A 21096-nucleotide genomic window follows, 5' to 3' on the forward strand; every position below is an offset into this window, starting at 1 on the left:
AAGTGCTGTGAGGAATACAGACTGCTGTGAATACAGAGTCAAGGGACAAAAGATGTCAAGGACAGACACAGTATCCTAGATGTTTCCACCAGTCACCAAAACTCAGCCTTGACACCTGCTGCCCTACTTGCCTTCCTACTTGGACTAGGAGGTAGAATGGAGAAGCTGATTCTGAAGCTCTAACTGGAGATATCCCATAGGTACTAGGGTAGCCAATCTGTCAAAATTTTTAAGCCGGTTTCTGTGACTCAGAAAACTAACAAATTAAAATTATCGATTAATGCTCTTGAAGTCCATTTTTCAAGGTCTTGAGTGAAATGGAGCATACTTACTGTAAGGCTGGACAGATCATCTAAACCCTGTGGGATCTTCTATCTCTACCCTAAACATCCAACTCTTATTTCTAGACATTTACTGTAATCTAAACTTGACCCCTTCTCTTTCCAAACACCATATAAATATAATTTATATCAGAAATGTTTCTGTGTTGTTAGCAGAGAAATTTAATTGTGAATTCCTTGGTAAAGTCCACCTTAAATATAGTATGTTCCCTCAGTATACAGACAGCATACTTACATTTTCATAATTTTTATTTAAATGCCACTACTCAATAACATATCCCACTGAATAGAAATATAGTATCTATAAGATACGCTTATGAAAGTATATTTTTTAAACACTCAGGGAATGTCTGGGCATCTAAAAAACAGGGTCCAAAAAAGTACTTTATCTTTGGTGTAGAGAAAGCAGTTTCAGATAGCCACCTTTGACACAAAAATAGATTAGAACTGGTTTTGGATTTCCAGAGCTAAAGGGTGATATTTCCTGCTGCACTCCTCAAACACAGCATGTTCCTTCATAATAATGGGTGTCCAACAGTCCTGCTCAACAGAAGAGGAATAGCCACTGAATGGGGGGGCCTAATATACCACAGGACCCTAGACAGCTGGGTAGGAGAAACATTAAGATTTAAAGATACTCAGAAGTTTTAGCTATTTCACAGGGCATGCACGATTACCCTTCACAGGGGCTATACCAGCAGGAAACCTCTTCTCCCCATCCTGCTAAGATACATACGAACCACTGAGATAATTTTCAGAAGTGATCAGAATTTATCTTGGCAGTTTTTCCCACTTCTTCTTCTTTTTTTCCTTTCTAAAATCTTAGTTCCACAACCCATGAAACCCTGTCTCCAAAGGCTCAGCACCCTCACGAGCTTCGGCTCATGAAAACCACCCACTACCACACTCTATCTGGGCCAGCCACGTCTAGATCATCCATCATCTATCCTCTTGCTACAGCACGCAAGCACAATGTGTCACTTTTTTTTAGCTCTTTTCCAGAAATGTCACATTGGTATTTTCTTTGCTGTGTAGGAGGTAGCTGCCTTAGGCTACCCCAGCCTTACTGCTGAAAATTCTGCTGTCACCACTGAGGGTAAATCATCATAACCACTCAGCTCACAGGAGTTGAAGGATACAGGAAGGAGTGAATGGACAAAATGTATCAGTTAACAAAAATAGTCATTTTAGTCACTTCTATACTTAATAAAATAAAGTACCAAATATTATATCAATTCTCCAAGGGCTAATGGCACTTACTTAATATTTTTGTTTTGATTTTTGAAGCAAGGGAAACATTCAGCTTCCCAGTCTTTGAAACTCTTTTGTCTTTCACATGTCTCTTAATTCCTGAAGTAAGAAGTGAGCCAGAGTCTATCACTGGGTGCTCCATCACTGAAATAGAAACAAAAAAGACAGAAATCAGAGTACTAATTAATAAAAGAAAAAAGGATAACTGATAAATACATTCTAAAAGGTAACAATAATGACTTAGGTGATACAATTTGTTTGTATCTAAGTATTTGCAAAACCCTTTGTACAGATCTGAAAGTATGCATATAGTCACTGGAAGGGCTTACTTATCCAGAGCAAGCCATTTTGTTGTTTATGCAGTAAACTTAGATTGACCCTGCCCCCCACCCCCAAGGAACTTACTTAGAAACAAGTCTGGGAAACCAGAAAAATATGACTGACCAGCCCCTGATAACAGAGCCCATATACCAGGACATGTCAGGTCAGGGGGAGGTAACAGAGCCCAGAATACAAGGATGAGCCACGCCAGGTGGAGACATCCAATCAGGCAAGCATCTCCCTAACCTCCCAAGAATGTGGGCCCTGCCTTTTGGGCGCCAATTCTGACCAGAGTGATAGACTAGTTCAAATAACTCCTATAGGGTGAACTGTAATTCAATTGGCCACCTGTGTGTGGCCAGGCTCAAGCACATGGCCTTTTACTCTATAAAAGTTAGAATGTGAGGCTGGGAGGGGTCGCCTCTTTGCAAGAGACAGCCCTGGCCGGTCAGTTTGATTCTTGATGCTTGGCGCGAAATAAAGCTTTGCTTGACCTTCACTTTGTATCAGTCTCGCTCCTTTGACCATGGACCCAACAGTCACAAGTGGTTTAAAGTAGTATCCAAAAAAAGGCAAATGACTGTTTTTCATCCAAACCTATATTATTATATCTAATATAGATTAGATACAATATATTATTATATCTAATATCCTGGTTATCTATCCAGAAACCAGGATATGGTTGTATGGGAAGGCACAGTCATGGAATGCAGAATCTGCTGTGAGGACAGATCCTATTTCGATACAATGTAATAAGTGTAACCTTAGAAAATGCTCAGAACAAATAAACCTAATCTTAGGAGGTCGGGGGGCTAGCTGTTTTGGAGGAGCAAGCAGGAAATCTTGAATGTGCCTATTCGTCCATTAGAGTAATGTTCTATTAAGACTCTAAAGTCTATGGGACCACTGTGGGACCACTCTAAGATCTAACAGTGGAAAGAAGGTAATTATCCTATTATACTATGACAAGAAAAACTGATATAATACACATGCATAAAAGTAATTAACTGGGCAGAGGAGAAGGATCAGAAAAGGTTGTACTGAGAAGGTAGCTGAGCTATGTACTTAGATATGATCAACCTCTCAAAACTCCCACCCCTCCCCAAACCTCCTTGCCTCTAGCTTCAGAGATCTAGAAGAAATGCTGTTACCTGTGCCTGCCTACCTCCTGATACTCAGCCTCTCCCCATTACCTGCCTTAAGTCCACAGGACTAACCTCACTATCCTCTCTGTATCAATCACAGACTCTCCAGGCTCCCAGCTCACCTTCATCTCCCTCATCCCAATCCTCCTCCAGCTCTGCAGCAGGCTAAAAACGTCTCCCAAAGACATCAGGTCCCAACCCCTCTCCTTCTGAACCTTATGTGGAGAAGGGGTCTGTACAGACGTGATTAAGTTGAGGATCTTGTGATGGGGACACTGTCCTGGATTTTATCTAGTTAGGCCCCCCAATGCCCTTACTATAAGTGTCCATATACTAAGTAATACACTTGAATAACTAAACAGGGCATATCAAACTTAACCTGCCCAAACCTGTTTCACTCTGAGCCTTCTGTTTCAGTTAATGGCAACTCCATCCTAGTTCCTCTGGCCAAAAATCTCTCATACCCCAATCAGCCTTCACAGTACATTAGAATCTGACCGCTTCTTACTACCTCCACTACTATCAGCCTAGATGAAGGCGTGGACACGTCTCACCTGAATTCTTATAATAGCCTCTTGTCCTACTTCCACTGCTGCCCTCTTTACAGTGTATTTATTAGTCTATACAATCTAAAATTCTTCAATGGTTCCCATTTCTCTTAGAGTAAGTTGAAATTCTTCAATGGTCAAGAAGTCCCCCCATTATCTGTTCTTTTCCATTTCTCCCATTTGAACTCTTCCTTCTGTCCCCTAGTATATTCTTTCCAGGCCACACTGGCCACCAACCTCTAACTGCTTGGCAAACGGCAGCCATTCTTTAGCCTCAAGTCCTTTGTACTGGTCATTCTCTCTAATGAGAAAGCTCTTCCTCCAGATACAGAAATGGCTTGTTCACTCTCCTCCACGTCTTTGCAAAGATGTTACCTTCTCAGTGAGACCTTTCAAAACTGTAGCTCCTTTTCTCAGCATATCCGATTATTCTTACCCTTCTCTATTTTTTCCATAGCATTTATATCACTAATATAGTACAGAAGTGATTTATTTTCTATCAATGAGAATTTAAGTTCCAGAAATCATGGATTTTTCTATTTTATTCACGGACATAATTTGCAGCTCACAGACGAGTGCCTGACAAGTAATATGAACACAATACATTTTTATTGAATGAATAAATAAGTCTTAAAAACAAACAATTTGTCACGTATGAAGATTTGAAAGGGTATTCCAGGAAGAAGGAATGGCATGTGTAAATGCATGAGAATGGAACATTTAATACCAGTGATCTCTTGATGCTAGAATGTTATTATCCTATCTGTTTTTCTTAAGAGTAAACTCTACTTTAAAGAGTTGTCCATACTTGCTGTCTCCAATTCATCCCCTCCCATTCCCTCTCGATACTCTAATCAAGTTGTTGCTCTCACCACTACCATATGGAAATTGATCAATTAAGTAACTAAACTGCAATGCTGCTCAATCAGATATAGTAGTCAAGATCAAGTTCTCAACTGATCTATGATTTTAATCATAGTATTTGACATCAGGTCATTCTCCCTGAAAAATACTTTTAGTGGGTTTCCAAAATATCCCATTCTCTTGGATTTTTCTGCCTCACTGCCACTTCTAAATCTCTTCTGCTGATTATTCTTGATCTCCCTCTTACCAATGGGGTGCACCACATCTCCATCCTTGGGTCTCATCCATTTCCTATGTACACATACTCCTGTGAGGGCATCATCTAGTGCTCTGGCTTTTAAGTCTAAAGGCCAATGACTTGCAAATTTATATCCCAAATCAACTCCAGACTTATTTACCCGGCCTACTCCTCATCTCTACTTAGATGTCTAATATGTACCTCAAACTTAACATGTCCTAAACTCACCCACCCAAACCTGCTCCACTGTGTTCTCTCCAACTTGTTTAACAGCAATTCCATCCTTCTACTTGCTCAGCTTGGAAACATCTTTCTCTCACATTCTACCCCCACTCTACCATCACTGTGTTGGCCTGACTTTCAAACATGTCCTCAGAGGCCACCTACCACTGTCACTCTGATCCAAGTTGCCATTCTCTCTCATGTACATTATTGCTACAACTATCTAAATGGTGTCCTGTTTCCACATTCTTCCCCCATTCTTCCCCCATCAATTCTCAACCTACAAACCAAAATGATCCCTTTAAAACTTCAATAAATTCATGTCACTCTGTTAAAAATTCTCCAGTGGCTTTTCCTCTCAATGGAGTAAAGTCATAATCCCTGCAATGGCCTATAAGGCACTACACAATTTGACACCCCCGTCCCCGCACCCCAATTCCCTATTGAGTACCTCTCTGACCTCTTCATCACTCTTCCTATGCTCACTAAGCTCCAGCCACCCTAGCTGCCTTAGCATACTCCCACTGCAGGACCTTTATATTCCTTTCTTTCCCCCTTTGTATCAACTCTTCTCCAAATAATCACAGGGTTTACTCACTGTCTTTACTCAGATGTCACTTTCTTAGCCTTTCCAGAGGAAAGCATTTAAAATTGCACACGTGGCCCCATTGATTTATCAGTGTCTAATCTAAGATCACATAATTTCCTTATTTAATTGTCTGTCTTCTCCCACTAAAATGTGTTTCACGAGGGTATGGATTTTTGTCAAGTTTGTTTGCCGCTGTACCCTTAGCCAGGAGTGCCTAGCACACAGCAGCTACTGGACAGACATTTGTTGAAGAAAACAACTCAGGATAAATGGAAGAAGTCTCAAATACTCAGAACTGACCAATATTGGAACGAGTCTCCTTTGCAAATGCTGACAGATGTTGGGAGATGTCAAGCAAATAATGGGAAGATGGTTTTAAAAGAATTTTCTGCAATGGGGAAGAAGTTTAACAGGAACCTTACAACATGAAGGCTCAATGTTTTTTCCTAAAGTTTTGCCAAAAAGAGAAAAAAGTAAAATCAAAGATCACCAACTATTCCGTGGATAGAACATAGGAATGTACAGAAACTCAAGACAAATGGTTGCATCTCACACCCTTGAAAGGATACTAACATAGAAATCGTGTCCATCTCCCCAAAAAATCCAGTCAGAAGGATCAAATCTCATTTTGCTAATTAGGAAACCACTGCTGAACTGTCCTCCTCAGTAAGCTGGTTCTTGGTTCCTAACTTAATAAATGGCACTAGCAATCACTCACCCAAACGCTCAAGCCAGATATCAGAGTCTTCCTGACAGGAAGCCCTGTCACCTTCCACATCAGCAACCTCGCCAGGTAACACCTGAGGAACCTAAGCCAGCCACTGGAGTACCATGCAAGGGTGACTTACCATACAGAGTGAGGGATTTTAAACAGCGGTCAGGACTGCGTGGGGCATCCGAGTTTCAACCCTGGGCTATGTGACATCTGTATGACATTCATTGCTAGGTCACCTTAACAACTCTCGGTCTCAACTTGCAGACTTACCAAGTTAGAGAAAGGAAGGGCATCTCGCTGTAGGGACTAACTGAACCAATGTACGTACAGTGCCTCGTACGGGACTTGGCACATAGCATTCACTGACAGGAGTTATTTAGGATTTAGTCTGCAGCTCTTGTCTGGGACGGTCCCGGCTAACTCTAAATCAGAAATACTAAGTTCCGAGTCCGGTTCTCCTGAATCGGGTCCGTCATCTAGGAAAAAAATCATCGTCCCTATTCCCTACCGAAATCCTACCTGCACATCAAGACCCAGTTCCAGTTCGAAGTTTTTCCCAGTCTTCCATCACCCCTTCGCCTTCAAAGAGATCCGGAGGAGGAGGCTCCTTCCAGAACTCGGGTAAGCAGTCTCTCAACGCTCGTCCCGCGGGTACGTATGAAGGGCTCACAGGGGGGTAGAAAATGTTCTTAAAAAGCAGGGAGGGGTGCAGTCACACAGAAATCCCTACTTTCAAGGAGCTGACCTAACCGGCCGCTCGCCCCCCTCACGCAGCCGGGCGCAAAATCGAAGGGACGACAGGCAGCCGGTTAAATCCAAACCAGGGCCTCCCCCCAGCGAGCCCCTCCGAGGGGGCGCAAAGGCCGCAGCCGGAGATACCCGAGCGTCGGGTGGGCGGGACGACGGGCCGCGCGGGGCTCGCTGGACAGAAGGCTCCGGAGAGCGGCGCAGGGAGCTTCGCCCGGGAAAGGCACGGATCTCCTCAGAGTGCGGGGCCGCAACGCCAAAGGCCCCTCACTTACCGTTCTCTCGGCGGGGGGACGACCACCACCCAGCTCCTGGAGCTCCGCGGCGCCGGGGGGTAGGGCTTGGGTTTAAACTCCGCAGCCGTTGGCGGTTGACACATCAGCCAATCAGATCCCGAGGAGGCCGCGCAAAGGAGGGCGGTTACTAGGAAGTGGGAGGTGAAAGGGGCGGGACCTCGAGGTGAGGGACAGAGGGGCGTGGCCAGGAGAGCTTGGGGGAAATTCGAAGAAAGGGAATTTGGTGGCTTGGGCCTTGAGCAGGTGGGGTTGTACTGCCTTCCGATGCCTTGACTCAAAAGGAAACATTCCTTTAACAAAAATACCGTTTTTGAATTTCTAAAATTCTTGACGGTCATCTTTGCATTACGATGCCAGCATCTTTATTTAGTTTTCACTTAAAAGCACACCCCGGGCGCCTGGGTGGCTCAGTGCGTTAAGCCGCTGCCTTCGGCTCAGGTCATGATCTCAGGGTCTTGGGATCGAGTCCCGCATCGGGCTCTCTGCTCAGCAGGGAGCCTGCTTCCCTCTCTCTCTCTCTCTCTCTCTCTCTGCCTGCCTCTCCATCTACTTGTGATTTCTCTCTGTCAAATAAATAAATAAAATCTTTAAAAAAAAAAAAAAAAGCACACCCCATTTTTCTTTCAACTTGCTCAAGGAAAAGCAGCAAAATTTCTTTGAAAACCCTGCATCTCATTTAGGTCTTATACAAATGGTTTGGTCCAGCTAAATCTAGAAGAATGGTATTTTCCATTACATACAACTACATTTAAAAATATGTATTATTCTGTTTATGTTCCAACTCAATTAGCTTAGTTTTTTTTCTTACAAGTGACTTCCATAATCTATGGAAAAACTAAACTGAGAATAAAATTTCCTGAAAATGAAATTTTCATTTCTGAAAATTTCTGAAATTTTCTGAACTGAACTGAAAATAGCTTCTTGAATCTAGATTTTAATAATTGGTTTTATAGTGATGCAGTCAACTTCATATTCATGTCAATGTTTTGTTCATCTGGGGACATTTGAGAATCACAAATTTCCATTGTACTTGAGAGAATCCAGAAAAAGTATGTAATCTATGATTCTGAGTTAGATCTTTTAGTCTCATATATTTCAAAATCGGTGACCAAGGAGATCTGGCTACATGAATCTTGTGTAAGTATAAGAGTATTTATTGATTGGCCAGCTGCTAAAATTACAGTTTATGGTTCAGTAAGATCTTCCATAAAAAGTGGTTTAGAACGTAGTATACTGGTTATAAAAATTTCTGGTTTATTTAGGGATTAACTAGCACTATGTCTTGTTTACCCAGCCTGACACATTAAATGCTCAATATATGTTATGTTTTTTAAATGAACCATGTCTTGGCTCTGCCATTTAGTGCTTATTTAATCTTGGCCAAGTCACATAATCTCTTTGAGCTTCTGTTTCTTCGTTTGCAATATGGAGGTTAATAACAACATCCAATATATTTTTATGATGGTTCCAATCAGCACACCATTTTGTTCAAATACTCTAATATCACTTTCCTTTTGACTTGTTTTGTAGCTCCAGCTTCAAAACCAAAACAAATAGAAAAGGGAAAGTAGTCAGAGGTAAAAGAAATGTTACAAACCTTTTCAAGACAAATACCAATGCCACTTTTTAAAAAAAGATTTTATTTATTTATTTGAGAGAGAGATTGAATGAGAGAGAGAGCATGAGAGGAGAGAGGTCAGTGGGAGAATCAGACTCCCTGATGATCAGAGAGCCTGATGTGGGACTCGATCCCCGGACTCCAGGATTATGACCTGAACAGAAGACAGTCGCTTAACCAACTGAGCCACCCAGGTGCCCCCAATACCACTTTTTTTAAAAGTGATGATTCTCTTATTTCAGAGCAAGTTGAGATAATTTAATGAATCATTGTTTTGTAAATTATAAAAAGCTCTTGAAAATGTAAATTATTTTCATACACAACCATAAACTTAAAAGGTATAATTAATTGAACTGGATGTAACCTGATCTGAGCTTGCTTTTAGGTCATTTGCCTCTTGGTAGAATGGATAGAGGCAGGAGCCCTGAACTAAGAGAGTGAAGATACAGTTAGTTTTATCTTGAACATACATTTTAGCAGTAGGTTCTTTGTTTGGGGCTCCTTATCTGTAAAGCAAACCAGTTAAATGAAATGAGCTCTCAGATCTGTCGTGATACTCTCCTGTACAAGGCACTGATTTGGCTCCCTCCCTCCATTTTCCTTTATTCCTACATTCATTAGTTGCCTGATTTTCTCCACCTCAGGGTAGATTCCAGCCAAATAAAATTTGATTGCCCTGCCCCGCCCCCCACACACCATAAAATCATCTAAGAAAAAACAATCCCTGAACAGGAGCGGAGTAGAAGACACCGAAAATCAATAAACCAATAAAACAAAGTAAAAATAGTGTACTTCCATTTTATTAAACCGTTTGATCTGATCATCTCTATCAATCCGGCAGGTTGAATTACACCAAGAAAAACTAACCCAGGCTGGCAGAAGCAGAAAAGGACATTGGGTGGTTTAAAGCACTTCCGGAGAGGCTAAGAGATATGGGCTGGAACCAGAGGGCCTTGGCAACAAAGACCCATCACATGATGCTACCAGGACAGTTTGCGAGGACACCCCTTATCTTCCACAGCCATCAGGGGCCCTGCCGGCTATCACTGGAACCTCCGCTGCTGCGCACCTCTGGAAAAAGTGGGCATGACTGTGCTACAGTCCCTACAATCCCCATCCCTTCTGCCTGGCACCGCTAGCTCCGGTTGCTAGGCCCGAGTTGAGTGTCTGACTGGTGAAGCCTGAGCCACAGGCTACAAACTCTAGCTGGAACAGAGTCCTGAACATTCAGCCTGGGTCTGGCTTTTTCAGTTTTTCAGTGAGAGTCCATCTCTGCCTCCCCACTAGTCTCAAGGGAAAGGCCCTTGAGCTGGGCAGCCAACAGAATGAGAAAGGTTCATTTCAGTTTTTCCCGCTACTGCGTGACAATAGCTATTTCTATTTTCTTCACTGAGAAGACTTCCTATTGTGCCGGGCTAGGGATGGGTAATAATCCTACCAGCGGCAGGGAACACTGAGCAAGCTTTTTCCATGTCTTGAGCACTGTGTCAAGCCCTTTACACGCCTTTTCAATTCTCACAGTAATCCTGTGTGGTAGGTACGATTATTTCCTTTTTATAGTTGAGGAAACGGAAACACACAAAAAATGTAAGTAATTTCTGCGAAATCTGGTTATGTGGTACAGATGGAATTCGAACCGAGGAGGTCCGGCCTGGGCCATTCTGAGATGGCGGAAGAAGTGGCTGGTCATCTGTCACTTAGTTTCAAGGGATGGCATTTATCCCGTAAACTTACCCGTGTTACCTGCTTACCAGCCTCCTCTTTTTCTTCAATTAACTTTTTTTTTAAGTCCCTTTCGCACCTGGCATTATGCTAGGGGTGGAGATGGATGAGGTCAGTCCTCTTACCTTAAGGGAAAAGGCGAACAAGTGAACGATCCGTTCCCATACAATTAGGATAAGTAGAGATTTAAGACGTTTAAGATGTTTCTCTGGTTTTGGCAGGGGCAGGGGATATATAACAGGGCTGCTAAGCATTATTATCTCTGCCCTAGGTGTATGTGTGTGTGGCAGGGAGGCTTCTCTGGGGAAGGGATAAAATAACTAGAGCTCTTGGTCTAAGCCGCTGTGTGGCTGGATGGCCTTCAGCCGTTCTCACTGGGGCTCATTCACTGCCTCTCTGGGGACAGTCCACATGCTGGACTGTCCCGAGAGACAGGGGTTGGGTCTGCTTTCCCATCTCTATCCTGTGCTTCCACAGGTTTTTCCAAAAAGATTCCAACATTTCTCTACTCAAGATTTCCTGCAGTGAAATTCACAGCACACAACCTGGAGGCTTGGGGAAGGCGTGAGAAGTCAGCTGTCGTGCTCACTAGCTTTACCGACAGCCTAACAGTGGCATGTCCCATCCAGCAGTGCAGGGCACGTGAGGCCCACCTCTCCAGAGTTCTCTCCGCATGGACGCTCCCCCGGCTGCTGAGGAGGCTCCCAAGAGACCTCCCTCCACACCCTTCCTCAACACCCCCTTTCTTCCTTCTGTTCCTCACTGCAAATGCGAAGGAATGGCGGTTGTGGACAATAATGAATTCTGTTTGAAGTCCCCTGGGGATAGCTAGGTGGAAATGTCCAGCAGGCACACGGATATAAAATGTGGAACTCAAGAGATATCTGGATTTGGCGGTCAGCAGTGAACAGCAATAGAAATTGCTGGGATTGATGAAGTTCAGGGGGAGGGTGCACAGAAGCACAAGGAGGGTAGAAGGCAGAGAGCCCCAGGGAACATCAACGTGGAGGATGAAAGGGCAACCCCGGAGGCAGTGAGGGGTAGGAGGAGACACAGGCCTCCTGAAGGCCAAGGGAAGGTACAGGCTGCCTTGTCTTACCCCACAGGAAGAGAACCACCTTGGGGCGGGGGGGACAGTCAGGAAGTCATTCATTTCCCAGCAGAGATGATGCAGGGATGGGGGCAGACAATTCCTTTTTTTTTTTTTTTTTTTTTTTTTTTTAAAGATTGTATTTATTTATTTAACAGAGAGAGAGAGAGCACAAGGAGAGGAAATGGGGGAGGGTGAAGCAGGCTCCTGCCAGGCAGGGAGACCGATGTGGGGTTCCATCCCAGGACCCCAGGATCACGACCAGAGCCAAGGCAAAGGTAGACGCCCAATCGAGAGAACCACCCAGGCACCCGCAAGGATTCTTCGTGGATTAAAAGGGAAGTGACAAAAACATCAGGGGAATCCACGGTGGCGGAGGAGCTGGTAGCGCGGAGGGTGAATGGCTGGGGATAGAGGTGAGGAGTGGAGCGAACTTCTGCGGATCCAGAGGTTGGAACAAAGGCTAAACCCCGGGCTGAAGGGTCACCTCTGGCTCCGAGGCAGGAAGAAGAGGCGAAATACCAGACACTGTAGACATAGATGAGTTCGCTAGCAGAAGTGCTCTGTAAGCTTTCAAATTTCTACCAAAGTAGGACTATGAACTACTATTTTATTTAAAACATTTGCTTTCTTTTGAAAAAAGCCATCTCTACATTTCAAATATTTTGTTACTTCTCCTATAAGTAGTTTCTGTAACAGGATGAAAGGAAAAAATTAGTTTGTGTCTAAGACTCTCAGCTGTTCCAGCAGCCACTACACAAAGCAAAGGTCTCTTAGGATATGGTTAGTCAGAGAAAGAAAAATAAAAAGCATGGGTTTCAAATGACTAAAGCACCACAGAATTTAAGAGGGAAAAGATAAATACAATGCCAGATTCCTCCCAAAGTAAAAATTTCAACAATGAATATAAATAAGCCCAAACAAATATGTTCAGCAAATCAAATTGCATTCAGCCAAGCCAGCACCAGTAAGTAGCTAAATCTTTATCCTAACAGTTGGTTGTAGAAAACTTTGCGATGTTCACCCTTAAAGCAAATGTGAAATACTTTTCTCCATAATAGTTTAATTAGTAATATTTTAAACTCAAAAAATATCATGTTATCTTCTCCATCATCTTAGTCTTATTAAGATAGATGACATAGATGGTCTTCTTAAGATCATATTTGCCATTTTTTGTAAGTAATTAACCATATAGTGAGAGAAATTATTTTTTTAAAGATTTTATTTATTTATTTGACACAGAGAGAGAGAGATCACCAGCAGGCAGAGAGAGAGAGGAGGAAGCAGGCTCCCTGCTTAGCAGAGAGCCCAATGTGGGGCTTGATCCCAGGACCCTGAGATCATGACCTGAGCTGAAGGCAGAGGCTTAACCCACTGAGCCACCCAGGTGCCCCAGTGAGAGAAATTGTTTAGAAAAAAAAGATGAACAGCTAATAGGTTATGAGGGTACACAAATGGAAAGTGGGTGGTGTCGAAGAATTGCAGAGACCAGTACATCTGATATATCATTGTAGCAGTACAAGGTGGTCCACGTTCATTGCCACAGTAGCAGCAGAGGGCAGAGAGATTCCTGTTTGGTTGTAGATCTGGGAGGCCAACACAGGATAGTGCATATGACCCTAAGGGGTTGTGGTACTTTGCAAAGTTCCTAATACCTCGAACTTGTAAAAATTACTTTATAGGGCAAAACCATGGATATTACATTTTGAAAAAGAGTCCTTGAAGGGGCGCCTGGGTGGCTCAGTGGGTAAAAGCCTCTGCCTTCAGCTCAGGTCATGGTCTCAGGGTCCTGGGATCCAGCCCCGCATAGGGCTCTCTGCTCAGCAGGGAGCCTGCTTCCCCTTCCCTCTGCCTGCCTCTCTGCCTACTTGTGATCTCTGTCAAGTAAATAAATAAAATCTTAAAAAAAAAAAAAAAAAGAGAGTACTTGAAGATTTCATTATGTTGAGAATTTGGAGATGAGGAAATTGTCCTAGATTACCCAGGTGAGATCTAAATGTCATCACAAGTGTTCTTGAGAGATGCAGAGAGAAATGTGGTGCAGAGATTTAAAGAGAAGGAAGGAGCAGAGAGAGATGCCGCCACACACTCAGGAATGTCCACAGTCACCAGAAGCGACAAGAACCAAGGGTCAAATTCCCCCAGAGCCTTCAGACAGAGTGCAGTCATGCTGGCACCTCGATTTTGGGTTTCTGGCCACCAGAATTGTCAGAGAATACATTTCTGTTGTTCTAAGCCACCCAGTTTGGGGGACTCTGTTGCAGTAGCCTCAGGAAAGTAGTACAGGGCTTGTAAAAGATGCATAGGGTTTCACAGATGAGAGTTACATTGTATGGAAAAAGGCGTTTTATACTGAGAGAAAAAAGGCAGAACAAAGGCAATAAAATGTCAAAAAATGAGTAAATTTTCTAATGAATAGTCCAGTTCAGATAAAATGTAAATATTAAGGGCTGGGTAGAAAAGGCGGGAGTAATTTCAGAATTGCTAACCCATAATTGAAAACTCGACTGACTAGAGTTGGATATTTGTTTACCGGTTTTGTTCTAATCTTCTGCTCAAGGCAGGGTGGTCAAATACTGTGATCTAAAGTTACTTGGATTCATTAATTTTTTCCCCTCTATTCAGGGTGACTGACTCTTGAATTATGGCTAGGTTTGCTTAAGTCTATGTGTATATAGTTTTATTTTTTCCCTATCTTTATATGCATGTATGTTTATGTTTATATATGCATTTTAGTATGTGAGGCATTAACTAGTTTCAAAAGTCAGAACTTTATGAATACACATATTCAAAATCATCACTTCCTTTCTTCTATCCCTTTCTCACTCCTACATCCTTACTAGTTTCCTACGGCTGCTCTAACAAATCACTGCAGATTTAACAGTTTAAAACAACAGAAACCTGTCTTCTGGTGGTTCTGGAGGCCAGAAGTCTGAGACAAATCTTAGGGGGCTAAAATGAGTATGTCAGCGAGGGTGTGTTCCCTCTGCAAGCTCATGGGGAAAACCTGTTCCCTTGCCTTTTCCAGCAACCAGAGCTGCATTCCTTACATTCTTTGACCCAGGGTACCTTCCCTCTTTTTCAAAACCAGTAGCATCACATCTAGGGCTTCTGACTTCCCATTTCCATTACAAAGCCTTCTCTTCTGTTTATAGTCAAACCTCCCTCTGCCTGCCTCTTATAAGGATACTTGTGATTACAGTTTAGTACCCACCTTGAAAATCCCAGATAATCTCTCCACCTCAAGATATTTATGTTTTAAAAGATTGCATTTATTAACTTGAGGGTTTTGGAGGGGAGGAAGGGGGAGGTTGGGTGAGCCTGGTGGTGGGTATTATGGAAGGCATGTATTGCATGGAGAACTGGGTGTGATACATAAACAATGAATTCTGGAACACTGAAAAGAAATTAAATTAAATTAAATTTTTTTAAAATTGCATTTATTTATTTGATATATATATATAGAGAGAGAGAATACAAGCAGGCTGAGCAGGAGGCAGAGGGAGGAGAAACAGGCTCCCCATGGAGAAGGGCACCCGATGCAGGGGTAAATTCCAGGACACTGGGATCATGACCTGAGCTGAAGGCAGATGCTTAACCCACTGAGCCACCCAGGCGCCCTTTTTTTTTCTTTTTAATTGCAACTTGTCTGTTCCTAGAGGATCTGCTTCCTCTGCAGCCTTCTCAAGTAGTGACTGCTTTTCCTTCCACTCTGCATACATCAGGGTAGGTATGTATTACTATTGTTGCGTCACCCAAAAATTGGGTACCCCAATAATGGGTCCGTGATTAAAGGAGCGAGACTGATACAAAGCGAAGGCCAAGCAAAGCTTTATTTCGCGCCAAGCATCAGGAATCAGACCGACCGTCAAATAGACGGGGCGGGAGGTGACTTTTATAGAGCAAACGCTATGTGGTTGGGTCTGGCCACAGACAGGTGGCCAATGAGATTGTAACACACACACAGGAAACTCCAAGTGATGCTAGGCGACAAATTGAATTACAATTTACCTTAGTAGACATTTGCACAAGATTTTTTTTTTTTAAAGATTTTATTTATTTAACAGACAGAGATCACAAGTAGGCAGAGAGGCAGGCAGATAGAGAGTGAGAGAAGGAAGCAGGCTCCCTGCTGAGCAGAGAGCCCGATGTGGGACTCGATCCCAGGACCCTGAGATCATGACCTGAGCCGAAGGCAGCGGCTTAACCCACTGAGCTACCCAGGCGCCCTACCTTAGTAGACATTTGAACCAGCCTGTCACACCTTGGTTAGGATTGGCGCCAAAAGGCTCCCAAAGGGCGGGGCCCATACTCTTCGGTAATTAGGAGAGAGTATGCGCCCCCACTGATTGAATACTTCCACCTGGCCTGAACCACCCTTGTACTTGGACTTTGTTACCTGGGACTGGTTTCCGGGACTTGCTTTTAAGTAAGTTCCCCTGGTGGGGTGGGGTGGGGGGGGCAAGGCCAATTTAAGCTTTACAACAAAATGGCAGTTCAACCGGGTTGGGGCTGCTCTGGCTGAATAGGCTCTTACACTATTAACAAACATTTTTTTCTTCTTTGTTTTCTCTAAGTCCTAGTTAATCTGAACTATGTGCCATCTGGATATAGTATCTCTCCTTGTCTCTTCTATGTCATCTTCTAAGGTTCTTCTAATCACACACTGTTGATGAAATTGGCTTCTGTTTCATCTTCTTTGTTTTCACTCTTGCTGACTTTACTACTTATGGGGATAGCTCATCTGAAAATAATCATTTCTTCCGTTCCATCTCAGCCTGGAACCTTGGCATTATAGTCATTGTAATGATAATACTGTTGAAATCTTGAAATCGAGTATAATACTCTCTGACAAGGCAAGGTTGTCCACTCTCACCACTTTTATTCAACATAGTACAGGAAGTCCTAGCTGCAGCAATCAGACATCCAAAAGGCATCCAGATTGCTGAGGAAGAAGTAAAAACCATCACTATTCACAGATGACATGATACCATATATATAGAAAACCAGAAAATACCAAAAAATTATTAGAACTGATAAATGACATCAGTCAAGTGGCAGAATACAAAATTAATATACAGAAATCTGTTGTTATTTCTCTCCACTGACAATGAAGTAGCAGAAGGAGAAATTAAGAACACAGTACCATTTATAATTGCACCTACAAGAGCAAAATAGCTAAAAATAAATTTAACCAAGGAGGTAAAAGACCTATACTTTTTGAAAATTATAAGGCATTGAAGAAGGAAACTGAAGACAAATACATGAAAAGATCTACCATGTTCATGGATTCAAAGAATTAAAATTTTTAGAGTGTGCATACTATACAAAGCAATCTACAAATTCAATGCAATCCCTATCAGAATACCAATAGCATTTTTCACAGAACTAGAACAAATAATCCTAAGATTTGCATGGAACCACAAAGGGCCTTGAATAGCCAAAGCTATTTATCAAGCTTCTTGAGAAAGAAGAACAAAGCTGGAGGTATCACAATCCCAGATTTCAAGATATACTACAAAGCTATAGTAATTAAAATAGCATGGTATTGGCACAAAAATAGACATATAGATCAATAGGAAGAATAGGGAGCCCCAAAACAAACCTGTGTTTGATCAATTAATCTGTGACAAAGGAGACAAGAATATATAACGGGTAAAGACAGCCTCTTCAATAAATAGTGTTGGGAAAACGGGACAGCAACATGCAAAAAACTGAAATGAAACCACTTTTTTACACCATACACAAAAATAAACTCAAAGTGTGAGACCTGTGAAAACTCTAAATGTGAGACCTTAAACCATAAAACTTTTTTTTTGAACCCATAAAACTCTTAAAAGAAAACATAGGCAGTAATCTTTTGGACATTATTTGCCTTAAAGATAAGTTTATGGATCTGTCTCCTCAGGCATGGGGAAAAAGAGGTAAAAATAAACTACTGGGACTGCACCCAAATCAAAAGCTTTTGTGCAGCAAAGGGAGCCATTAACAAAACAAAAAGGCAACCTAGTGAATGGGAGAAGATATTTGCAAATGATGTATCTGATAAGGGGTTGATATCCAAAATACATAAAGAAGTTATACTACTCAACTCAACACCAAAAAACCCCAATCCAATTAAAAAATGGGCAAAGGAAAAATAGACATTTTTCCAAAAAAGACATATAGATGGCCAGTAGATACATGGAAAGATGCTCAACATCTTTGTATGAATGTACACATACATATACATACACATATACATATATACACAATGGAAAATTACTCATAACATGAATAAAAATGAAATAATATTGAACAAAATCTTGCCAGTTGTGACAACATGGATGGATCTAGAGGTTATTATGGTAGGTAAAATAAGTCAGAGAAGGAAAATGCCATCTGATTTCACTTACATGTGGAATCTAAAAAATAAACAAAAAGAAATGAACAAACAGACTCCTAAACACAGAGAACAAACTGGTGATTGTCAGAGGGAGAGTGGGTGAAGGATGGGCAAAATAGGGGAATGGCATTAAGATGTACAAACTTGCAGTATAAAATAAATAAGCCGAAGAGATGGAAAGTATAGCATAGGGAATACAGTCAATAATATTGTAATAACATTATGTAGTGACAGATAATGACGGTACTTATAGCGATAAGCACTGAGTAATGTATAGAATTGTCTAATCAGTATATTATACCCTGAAATGTAATACTGTACCTCAATTATACTTCAATAAACTAAAATAAAGTTTAAAAAATATTATATTCTCAGGGCACCCTGGGTGGCTCAGTCGGTTAAACATCTGACTCTTGATTTCATTGCAGGTCATGACCTCAGGGTCATGAGATCGAGCCCTGTGTTGGGCTCTGTGCTGGGAGTACAGCTTGGTTAAGATTCCCTTTCTCCCTTTGTCTCTCCTTGCTCTCTCTCACACACACACACACACACAGTATGATAGTCTCTAATCACTGCCTCCAATCCTTCCAGGTCACTTCACTCTAATACTCCTATTTAAATCATTTCTCAATTTCACTAAGATTTCCAATCCATTAACCTCACTTTTCTTCACTACCCACCACCATCTCTATATAGTTACTTCTCTCCTTTCCAGCGTAGAGTCCCTTCATTAGGCGAATCAATCACTTATCAACTCTCTTGCCCCTCTCTCCTTGTATTATATTTCAACCCTAGCTGAGTCCCATTATCAGCTCCTACAATGAAGTGGTTGAATGTTCCTGGATAAAAGTCACATACCTGGGATGACTGACTTATCATCCATGTTACAATGACTATAATCTTCCAATAGGTTCTCATTTCTTCTTGGCAATCCTAGAATGTTTCTATAGAAAGTTTGATTTTTCAATTTTTGAAGATAAATAGTTTATATTTTATCTTCCTTCCTCAAACCTTGTCCATACCTCATCTTCTTTACTCTCAGCCTCTGACTTTGGTTTATATTTAGTAGAAAAAGTAGAAGCCACTCCATCAGAATTTTCTCATTTACTCACTGTGAATTTTACCAGTTTATCAGAACTTAATCTGCCTTCTCTGTTTTATCTCCTGTCTCTGCTCTTGTCCAAAAGAAATTCCTCTGCTTGTGGAATATTACTCAGCCATAAAAAGGAATGAAATCTTATCATTTGGAATGACATGGGTGGAACTAGAGAGTATTATGCTAAGGGAAATAAGTAAGTCAGAGAAAGATAAATACCATATGATTTCACTCATGTGAAGAATTTAAGAAACAAAACAAATGAGCAAAGGGAACGAGAGAGAGAGAAAGCAATACACAGACTCTTAACTCCAGAGAACAAACTGATGGTCACCAGAGGGGAGGTGGTTAGGGAGGGGTGAAACAGGTGATGGGATTGCAGAGTACATCTGTGATGAGCACCGGGTGTTACCCGGAATTGTTGAATCACTATATTGCATCCCTAAAACTAATATAACACTGTATGTTAACTAACTGGAATTAAATTAAAAACTTAAAAATAAAGGAAAACCCTCCATTTGTGATCTGGTTCCAGTACTCTCTTGTCTTCTCAAGTTCTTATTCCTTCAGTGGTCCCCACTCTCCCTCCTGCATCGCCAATCTCTACCTTCCACCGAATCATTCCATCAGCATAACCTGTGCTAGTAATTTTCATCCTAGATCTTCTTTCCTTGATCCTGTATCCCACCTTGCCTACAGCTCCACTTCTCTCGTGTTCTCTTTACCATAGGTCTTCTCCAGCTTTATAAACAGTTTCCCATCTCATATTTACCCGTTGACCCAGTTTTATCTGGGCTTGCCTCTTCATCATAGCATTGAAACTGCTTTTGTCAAGGTCACCAAGAATGCCCATGTTATCTAAACCAATGGACTCTTGATCTCTGAGCTGCATTTGACAGAAGTGACGTTTTCCTCTCTGTAGCTCCATACTCTCCTCCCCTCTGGCTTTTTCTTCTAAGCCTGAACTCTAAGTATTAGAGGCAATGCTCCATACCACTTCTCATTTACCTGTTCTTTGCATAGGTGATTTTATCTAGTTCCATGGCTTTTAATGCTGATGTCTTCCAAATTCAAACCTTTAGCACAGAACTTCACTCCTGAGTTCCAAATTTATTCACCAGCTATTCAATCTCTAGTAGGATGCCTATTAAACATCTCTCTGATCTCTTCTGATCTCTCCCATAAGTCACCATTTCAGTAAGTGGCACCAGTATCCAATTTTTCAAGCCAACATTTTGGAAGTGACCCTGCAAGTTTCCTTTCCCGTATTTCCCATATGTGGCAGCCGAGAAAACACACCGCTCACATCTCTGATCACAGGGAGCATTACTGGCTGGTGGTCCCAGTCACTGTTCTCTGAAATCTATCACCATGATCCAGGCTGTACTTCCCCTGGATTGCTCTGAGCCAATGACTGAGTGAGGCAGGGTCAGTAAGGCAGGCCCATTCCTGTGAGACATAGGACTCCTCTGCTGGGGGGCACTGGTTTGAGGACTCCCCACTGGCTGTTCCTCAAAGAACCTGAACTAACACACCACAGCTGAACAGTCAGCAATCTCATGTAATTTCTGTTTCCTACAGACATCCCTCGCAGTCATCCACTTCTCTCTGTTGCCGTCACCACTGAGTAAAAGCTACGCCACTTCTCCCCTAGATTATTGTAACGGCTGCCTACTCTCCAAACCATTCTCAGCAGAGTAGCCAGAGAGACTTTTTTAAAAATAGTAAATCAGGGGCGCCTGGGTGGCTCAGTGGGTTAAGCCGCTGCCTTCGGCTCGGGTCATGATCTCAGGGTCCTGGGATCGAGTCCCGCATCGGGCTCTCTGCTCAGCAGGGAGCCTGCTTCCTCCTCTCTCTCTCTCTGCCTGCCTCTCTGCCTACTTGTAATCTCTGTCAAATAAATAAATA

The 21096-nt window shown here is 42.2% G+C and overlaps 1 protein-coding gene across 2 annotated transcripts in view; it reads right to left on the bottom strand.

The window, feature by feature from the left end:
• The window catches only part of SGO2 (shugoshin 2), a 42534-nt gene extending 35215 nt beyond the window's left edge, over positions 1-7319 (bottom strand). The window contains exons 1-2 of one of the 2 annotated variants that reach the window (XM_059168476.1): positions 7257-7319; positions 1602-1736 (exon numbers count right to left, since the gene is read on the bottom strand). In XM_059168476.1, coding sequence (XP_059024459.1) covers positions 1602-1734 — 133 coding nt within the window. In that variant the 5' untranslated portion in view covers positions 1735-1736; positions 7257-7319. The other variant, XM_059168475.1, reaches the window with a different exon arrangement.
• Between the last annotated feature and the right edge of the window lie 13777 nt (positions 7320-21096).

The sequence above is a fragment of the Mustela lutreola genome, chromosome 3 (genome assembly GCF_030435805.1).
Source record: "Mustela lutreola isolate mMusLut2 chromosome 3, mMusLut2.pri, whole genome shotgun sequence".
Taxonomy (NCBI): Eukaryota; Metazoa; Chordata; class Mammalia; order Carnivora; family Mustelidae; genus Mustela; species Mustela lutreola.